The sequence below is a fragment of the Hibiscus syriacus genome, unplaced genomic scaffold (genome assembly GCF_006381635.1).
Source record: "Hibiscus syriacus cultivar Baekdansim isolate YM2019G1 unplaced genomic scaffold, ASM638163v2 tig00112649_pilon, whole genome shotgun sequence".
In the NCBI taxonomy this organism is placed as follows: Eukaryota; Viridiplantae; Streptophyta; class Magnoliopsida; order Malvales; family Malvaceae; genus Hibiscus; species Hibiscus syriacus.
This window is the reverse complement of record NW_024063376.1, coordinates 893,641-903,211: the sequence shown is the minus strand read 5'-3', so window position 1 is coordinate 903,211 and position 9,571 is coordinate 893,641. Positions and strand designations below refer to the sequence as shown.

Below are 9,571 nucleotides of genomic sequence, written 5' to 3'. Positions count from 1 at the left end.
TTGAAGGAATGATTGATTTACATGCATGGAACGAATCTGAGGGACAATACTACATTCTTTGTAGTGGTTTGAGAGTGCTTCTGGTTTTACATATTATTATTTTTTTTGGGGGGGGGGGGGTGTTGAACTGCTGCATGTGCATTAGTATACATGAAATATCTTCATTCCAAGACTCTGATCTATTTCCTACCGACATTTACATTGAAATTATTTGGTGAGTTGTTTGTTGGTAACTTGGTATGGGTAGAGAAGGTTTTTAAGTTGTAGAACATTGACATTGTTACTAGTGTTTATGATCTGTTGGGTATGCTTAGACGGATGCATTATGCAATGCTAGCTGGGTGTTTCATTTTATATACCAGAAGGTCAATGGAATACCCATTTCATTTCTCAGTTATTAATTAATTGCTAATCCCTTTGTTTTGGAATTCCAGATTGGCAAAGTGTTGCGGTTGGCCAATGGGAGGTATGAGTACTTTTACCTATTTCACCTGCTAAATTCTTAGTTCCTAGAAACTATTCTGTGACCAAAGCAGGTTGGATGATATTATTGAAAAACCCAACTAATATAAGCTGAAGCTGGAATATGTTCCCTCCATCGACTTTAAAGTTTTATAAGCAATAGAGATGTAAGTGCTTTAACATGGTTTTTAGTCCCCGTGGAATAGAGATTTGCAGGGGTACTTTATGGAACTTTGGTGTTTCACCCTTCTTGTCATGTAGGCTTTTTGACAGTTGAAATGCTAATGATATTTGGGTTTGATTCAGTTTCTCACATGGATCGTACGTAGTGGATAAATTGTTTGGCATTACATATATTGTACAAAGAGATTTGAATGTTTGGTCAATCAACTTAACAAATCTTTGGGTTGAAACCATTATATGTTTTGTTGTTTGTAGATGTGAGGAAATGATGTTTGAAAAATGTGGGACTTGAAGAGTAAAGCCTCTATAATCTTGTTCATTATTTTTTAGATGGAAAGGTTTGGATTTTTTTTTCAAGCTCTTTTCTTTCCTTTTCAGGATTTTTTTCATTTCATTTTTAGATTAACGGTGATTAGACTGAAGAACATGTTTATGTAAACTACTACAAATAATTAGGGATTATTTAACTATTGCAACAAAAGGGTCAAGTGTAAGGCCCCTAATAGATTTACAAAAGTAAAAGTCTTGCTCAGCTTCGATAGAAGTTGAACTCATATTATGCTATAACCACATGCATTAGCCTCCTCGGGAAATCACAGAGCGACTTGGATGATGGGAAAAAAATCCAATTTCCTTCTTCGTTCTGTAATTGCAATACATTTATATTAGTCACTAGGGATTTAAGTATACTTGTTTCTCCACCAGAAGAGACCGTGAACTTATGTTTCATGTCAAATCAGAACAAATACAATCCTTCTCCCACACATCCCTTTAGTTTTGTTCGTAAACCTGGCTTTGAATGCCACCCAATGTTATAATACACTACCATATGGCAATACCTCTGTTCATGCGTCATTGCTCACATTTCAGGCAGTCAATTATTTTCTTGGTTTAATTATTAAACAAGTATTGTTGTGTCAAGAGAGTAGATGCTTTGGTGGAGGGCATTTTACAATATAAAAAGGATTATTAAGATTACATTCAACAGGATTCCAAGCCGACCTTAGTTCAGTTGGTAGAGGGGAGGACTGTACTGGGTTTCCCCTCAGATTGATCCTTAGGTCGCTGGTTCGAATCCGGCAGGTCGGAATGCGATTTTATATGTCCCCTTTTGATTTTCCTGCGTTTTCTAGCTATTTGGCTCAACATCAAATGGAAAGGATGGTGTTGCGTGCTTAAACTAGCCTTATTTTGTTAATGCCATTTAGTTAGCAGCAACTAGTTTGCAACAATTGAAGCTTTCTCTCCACTGTCAAGGAAATTTCATTTTTTTCTTAGAAAGCTATGGAGGTAATGGTTCAGTTGAATAAGTGATATGAGCACCAAAGCTCAAATATAAGATTATGGACATCATGAGTTCATCCTCCCATCAGGAAGTATATTAAAATCTTATTTTTATAAAAGTTTAGTCTATTCCTCTTAGATCCAGTCTTTATCAATTTTATTATTATTAAGTTTTAATTAATTAATTTAATCACTTTTAAAATTTGATTTGAGAGTATATCTACATCCTTGATCAAATTTATCTCTATTAAAATGAACAATTGTCATATTTTATTGAACAGTGCGTGTTTGTGTGAATACATGTCTACAATATCTAACCACGCATGAATTTTTTTGGGTAATCTTTTTAGAATCTTCATAAAAATATTTTAATTATTAGAATATTATGAATATTTATTTATGTGGATCTTTGATATACTTTAATATTCATTAGATTTAGAAATCTATAATATCTACTCCTTATGCGTATAAATATGAAGTTTAGAAAAAACATTGTTTACAAATCGGATTAAAATAATAATATGAATTTCTCTTCTTACTCTCATCTCTCTTTTTCTTATTGTTTTGTTATTTTTATTTTCGTGACAAAAAATATTTTTTCTTCATATTTTTAGAATATCAGTGAGATTTAATAATAGTTATACAAAATTTAAAGCCACTACATTTATGTTTTCTAGCAGTTATATATATATATATCTTTTACTTTTCAGGCTAACATGTATTCTCTCCGTTCCCTTTAAAAAGAAATTGGTCAAGAAAAGGTTTAGAGCCCAAGTGGAACTAAAATTAATTTATTATATAGTTCTACACCATGTGAGATATAGGTCTCCCTACGTCATTTCGTTCAATCTCTTGTGCAACAAAAATTAAAACTAGACGGAAAGCAGTATGATCAACACTGAGAGATCACTCAAAAGGCGTATATAATATTGCACATTTAATTTTATTCCGATTAATGTAAAGCAATTCGTATCACACACTTAACTTTAATAAATGAATCTTCTAATAAAAATTTTATATAACCATAATACTTTAACTCAGACCTGCTAGATTTTTATTCGTCTTTGATATCGAATACCTCAAAAGAATTATTGAATCTTCTACTAAATGGACGGCTAAAGCCTTAGGAATTGTAAGAGATAAAAACGTTTTTTGCGGATCTGAAAAGACCGATTTGAAGGAATAATTGGAGAGGTGTTTCAACTCCACCATCGCTTCATGTGGTGTGAGAGGGACATACGTGGTCGGGAGAGAGTCAACCGGGACAGGAGAAAGCAAGCGCAGGGCTCGAGAGTGAATGACAGCGACACAATTGGAATCACCCGTCTTTCTTTTCCCCCTTAGACGGGTCGAATTCATCGAGATCCCACTCACGGATCTTACACAAGAAAATTTGTGTTCTCATTTATTTTATAGGTAATTTTAATAGTGTAAAGGATATAAATGATCTCATATTATTTTGTTAAGTTTTTTTTGTCGGTTAAAAATTATAAAATTATTACATAATTTTTTATATGTTTTAAATTTATAATTTTTTTGATAAAAAAAAATTATAAATGACTGAGATGAACGTAAACATATAGAGTGAGATATGATCAAATATGATCTCATAATTATTTTAATTGTATTTTGTAGATCAAATCTTCATTTATATTATGTTTTTAAGTTAATACTTGAAACATTATGCTGACGAACCAGTGATTGAAAAGTAACAGTTGTGCCAGTAGAAATCATTAAAATATAATTTTATCATATTTCAATCAGCAAGTTAACGTCCATGTCATTCGAGCATCAATATTTTAACAAAAAAAAAAGACTATTTTGAAACATATAAATAATCGGATAACTATTTTATAACTTTTAATAGTCGAGATACTCAACAAAACAACATCTATAATCAAAAAATCATTTTATAACTTTTTAATAATCAGAAGACTTAATAAAACAATATTTATAATTAGGAATCATTTCCTAAATAATATGGGACGTCCGAGTTCCATTAATTAATTAAGTAGTAAAAACAATGTATATTATTTCACTTTGAATAAATTTAAAATTTGATATTTATTTTAAATCTAAATTGATAAAAATTTATTTTATAGATGGACTTTCAAAGGTACTTTTACCGTTTCTTTTCTTTTTTATGTGTTCCTAAATTTTCTCGTCTCTTTCAAATCTTGGCCTAAGTTTTTTAAACCCAAACAAGTGTCTCTGTTATGGAATATTGGGTTTCAGCTTCCGAGTGTAACAAATGGCAGGTTTCTTCAATCTAGGTGAACGAGAAGAAGACAAAGAGGAGAACCTGAATTTGTACAGAAGCCAGGAGATGTGCAACAAAGGGTTCGAGATATGGCCAACGCAGCATAATAATTCGTACCAACACCAAAACGTGATCGCTCGAAGACCTACCGGCTTCAATCTCTATGACGAGTCGTCTTCCAGAGCTGTAGGGTTCACGGATGTGAGAGAAGGAGGCAGCTGCTGCCAAGATTGTGGAAACCAAGCTAAGAAAGACTGTTCCCATTTGAGATGCAGGACTTGTTGCAGAAGCCGAGGGTTTCACTGCCAAACTCACGTTAAGAGTACTTGGGTTCCTGCCGGTAAAAGGCGAGACCAGCAACAACAACAGCAGCAGTTTCGAGGAGAGAATCAAGGTGCTTGCTTCCTCCCTCTCTTGGTTGCTTTACTATTTACTTGTTGTTTCTAATGTTGTTGGACCTTTTGAAAATTAGGGTTGGAACTGTTTCAGTTCCCTCCAGAAGTGAGCTCTCCAGCGGATTTCCGTTGCGTGAAACTAAACGCCATGGAAGATATAGATGATGACCAATACGCTTACCAAACCGCTGTGAACATCGGCGGGCATGTATTCAAGGGGATTCTTTACGATCAAGGCCCTGAAACTCGTGGCGGTGAAAGCTCTCAGGCTCAGCAACTCAATCCTGAAACAAGAATGCTTGATCCTTTCATTTCTGGCACGCAGTTCTTCCCACCAGAAAGTCCATGATTTACAGGCACGCATGTATGTACGTATGTCTCCAATGTTCTACTCTTTCTTGTTGGAGGAGAACCCTTTGGACCAAAACTTTGATTTAGCTCATCGTTATCTTATTATCTCTGCTACTTTGTACTACGAGTTTGTAGTTTGTTTTATGCTAACAATCATCGAAGTAGAAAGCATACAATTTGAATGAGAAACCGAGTATGCGTACGCTATGGTTGTTTTTTATACGAGTGATGAGCAGTAATCTCCTTTTACTTTTCCGTATATTCGCAAACTATTTTATACATACGCAGATGAGCTTCATTAGGCATATAGTATTAAATTGCGGGACAACGTAACTAAATGATCATGTTATGACATTTTTCAAGAATATCGAAATCGCATCCACAATATTAGAATATAATTAATTTTTAAAAATAAATTACGTTATAATATCTGTAACATTAAAGACTTTGTTTAAAAGTTCATGTATTTTATTTATATAAATCAAGTTATCTTAATGGTTAAAGAAATAGTTATGATTTTTATAGATTTTAGGTTTAAGCACTAAAGACGGTAAATGTTTTTGAACTTTAATTCCTAAATGATTGAGAATTTTTAGAACAGATACTAATTATAATCACATTAGAATAATTAAAAAAAATTCATGTATTATATCTAAAAGTTTATTTTAATCCCTCTACTATAAAAAAATTAATATTTTACTCAATGTATTATTCTAAAGTTTCTTTTAGTCCCTGTATTATGTATAAAAACCATTTCAATTCGTGTATGTTTGAAAAAAGTTAAAATTTTGGTCCAAAACATTAAAGTTATTGTTGATTGGCTTAACTGTTTTGGTTTAAATACTCTTTAGGTCTCTATCAATTTTGGACTCAAACAAATTAATCTCTCTCAAAATATTTTTTGTGATTTTTTATATTTTTTTAAATAACTATGAAATATAAATTCAATTTAATATTCTAACTTTAAACTTGGTTGTTTTCACTTGAAATTATATTAGAATTACAACCTAAAACATAAAAAATATTTGAAATATTTAATTGAAAATTTGTATTTTGAATTTCTTTTAGAAATTTTATATTTGGAGAAGAGTAAGATTTTAATTTTAAATATGATAAAAAATCATATAAAAATATTTAAAATTTTCAAAATCAAGAAAAACTTGATCAAATTATTTTTTATTAGAAAATTATCCAACCAAAGTTGGACACGTCTCGTGTATTGATGAAAAATGTCAACACCATCGTAGATCATCATTATTTACCCACTTTCAAAATGTATATTAAATAATTTTTTTTTGAGAAGGGTCGATTTAAAGGACTTTTAAACCTAAATATTTAAGCCTTAAACCAAAAGATTCACTTTTTAAATGTTCATGGACTAAAATGTTCCTTTTAATAGTATGACTAAAATGAACTTTTCAAATGTTCATGGACTAAAATATTATTTTTAATAGTATGACTAAAATGAACTAAGTATAGTATCAGAGCAAATGTTTCTTTTAAAGTAGAATGATTAAAATAAATTTTTGAAGTATAGTACAAAGACCTATAAAATTTTTAACCAAAATCTCAAATTTTATTTTAGTGATAAAATTAAATTTCAATTAAATAAATATATTTTTAGAAGATTTAGATTGGGCTAAACACGAGCACACATATTTCTTATCATTTTTATAGAATCCAATCTCGTAATTTTATTTTCTCTGCAGTTCTTTAAAACTTTTAAGTAAACTAATTAAACAGTGGTTGATCGAACAAGCACCTTGTGTAAAACTGTAAATAAACATTCTGGAGATTGAAATCAATGCTCACATACGTGCACATTCAACACCAGCAAGCATAGTCGCCATTGAGATTGAAATCAGCTCCTGGGTTTTCTTAAAAGCTTCAAGGAACTGGAGAGAAAAATGAGGACCAAAACTGGTTCAAGCCCCCTGAACTGTCTATTCCCGAACGAAGCTGCCATAACTTTTAGCTAAGAAAAATCTCTCTTTTCACTCGATATCTTTTCTTTTTGCTGAAGAAAAATTCTGAGGGATATTATGAATGAACTGCCATGTCTTTCGTGAGGGGAACTTGAGTTCTTATGCTCTGGAAGGGGCAACGATATCAGTCCTGGTAGTAACCCTTTTAGGTCTACACAACACTCTTCCATTGTTTTGTATATTGAGACCCCTTTTATGTTCTGTTACGGTTGCAGATGCTGCAAGTTATCATACATAAAGCATTGTTTCTCAATTTCTATTATGAATGAATGAACAAGATCGTCACTTCCCTAAGTCGATGTCTGTATTCTTTCAACGCCACTGTAACCATCATTAAGGCCGAGAGTTACAAAGAAAGGAGAGACGATAAAGAAATACAACCAAGTTCCAAGTTCATATATTAATATATACATCACACATAAGTAATAATCATCTCTAGCATACATCCCTTTTTCTCAATTTAATAAAGATCCTAGCTAAAGGAAAAAAGAGTTGATTGTGCTGAGATTCAAATCCTAAATCTACTTGATGCAAGCATTTATATGTCTGCATAAGCCAAATGAGTTACACTAACCCCATTTAAGCAGAGAATAAGGGTTTTCAGTTTCTAGGACATACTAATATTACTCTGAGTTATCATTCATTTACAAGGCAATACTCTCTACTGTGACTTTGTGTGCAACGCACCCACACTTGAGACCATGGAGTCTACTCCACAAACATTGCGACCTCTACAGATCCTGTAGTACCCATCCTCTCCCCAGTTTGCTCCCCATGAATTCTTTATGATCCAGTACGGCTTGTTCTTGAAGCGTATCGGGGCGTAACCTTCAGCTCCATACCCTACCAGAAGAACTCCATGATCCAAACTTCTGAAACAAATGTATGGGCAAGAAACTCCTCCCATATACGTCTGCATGAAAGCTGCATTGATACCAACTGCAGGAAACCAAAAACATGTTCAGATTCCATTTACAGATGTCAGTAATGATGATGATCAATACCCGACACTGAAAACGCATAAAATTTACCTGCCAGTGGACCGTGCTTCACCAAATTGGCAGCGATTTGATCCTCATCAACGGAAATGACACTGAAGTTGGCAACAGATGCAGCGATTTTGGTCTTGTCAAATTTGCAGGGACCACGGTCATTCCCGGTGTAAGGATAATCCTCCTCTCTCTCAACTCCCCCAGTTTTGAGAGTGTACTCGAAAGCCGAGGTCATAAGGCCACCATTACACCCTGAATCACACGATCCATATTCTTGTGGATCACACTGAAAAATACCAGTTCCTATCTTTAGAGTGTTTATGTTGGTTAGATAAAGTACCTAAAGCTCCGGAATTGCAAAGACAAAGACAATGTAAAAATATTCTGAAAATTTTGAAGTTACACAACAAGAAATGATCTTTTAGAATCAAATGAAGTTTCTAGGGTTAATTAATATCTAAAAACAGACAGTTTTCACTTTTCTAAAGCAACAATATCAAGATTAGTTGAAGTGATTCAAAAAGTTGTAAAGAAAAGTAAGAAAGATCGAAACCTCGTGATCACAATCAACAAGCTGCTGCTCACTCAAGCTTACGAGCTCCCCTGTCGAAAATAATGGGCTCCCTCCAAAGCACCTACCGCGCTAAATGACCAGCACGATCCACAAGAGCCCTAGATTTCAGCAAAAAAGTTTTATATAGCATCATAAAAAGGGGGATTCTTAACGAATCTTTGTAAAAAGGATAACCGGCACGCTTAAACAATTTATATTTATCATTACCTGGTCTTTAACGCCAGTGACTGCGCCGTGGTCTCGCCAGTCGAAGTCCTCCGGTAAGTTGTCAGTCGGGAGGATAGGAGCCTTTTGAGCATCAGCTGGAAGCTTGAACGGTTTCAAGCCTAGAAACTGTTGGCGGAACTCCGATGGAGTTAAATCGGAGAACTTTGTGACGCCGTGGACGGCGCTCGGGTCGAGGAGCCCATTACGCTTAGCCCGGATCAGGTTAGTCTTGAAGACTCCCATTCGGTAATCGTGCTCCTCTTGAGTGGCATAGGTTTTCCCGTACTTGGACTTGAACAGCGTGAAGTGGTGCTCGGCGTTCAGGAGATGGTCATCGGACTCTCCCTCGACGCCACCGTCGGGAACTACTTGACGGATGAGAGGATCTTCGTCGCTCTTGACGTCGGAGACGACGTACGTGGCTACGTCGGAAGCGACGAGGGATGAGAGGAGGAGGAAGAGAAGAGAGAAGCGGTCCATTTCTTCGGAAAGGGATGAAGGAAAGAGCTTTGTGAAGTGACGTCGAAGAGACACGAGAAATTATATCAGCGATTCCTAAATTATTGGTACCGTGCTTGCATAACCAGATACTGACACGCGTTGTTTTTATTCGCTAAAGTAAAATATCTTATTTAAAAGATTTGATATTTTTATAAAATAATATTTTCTCTTACAATATTTCTCTTTCTTTTCTATTTTTTCACAATAATTGTTGCGTGTAGTTATTTTTCTTCACAGTCATTGTTGCGTGTAGTTATTCAATAATTATTCAAAATCCATTTAAGACAAAGTTAAAAAAAATATTATTAAATTATTTTAAGATTATTATTTAATATTGATGAAATTTATTTTTAATCGTTAATAATAATATTTGTTTG

The 9,571-nt window shown here is 33.8% G+C and overlaps 1 protein-coding gene and 1 pseudogene across 1 annotated transcript; one reads left to right on the top strand and one right to left on the bottom strand.

The window, feature by feature from the left end:
- Nucleotides 1-4,086: 4,086 nt before the first annotated feature.
- LOC120182438 (protein SHI RELATED SEQUENCE 5-like) lies at nucleotides 4,087-5,133 on the top strand. Its single transcript, XM_039187417.1, has 2 exons — nucleotides 4,087-4,583; nucleotides 4,662-5,133. Exons 1-2 carry the CDS (start codon nucleotides 4,181-4,183, stop codon nucleotides 4,931-4,933), a joined length of 675 nt encoding a protein of 224 aa, XP_039043348.1. The 5' UTR covers nucleotides 4,087-4,180; the 3' UTR covers nucleotides 4,934-5,133.
- Nucleotides 5,134-7,375: 2,242 nt separating this feature from the next.
- On the bottom strand, nucleotides 7,376-9,230 carry LOC120182437 (annotated as a pseudogene).
- Nucleotides 9,231-9,571: the final 341 nt, after the last annotated feature.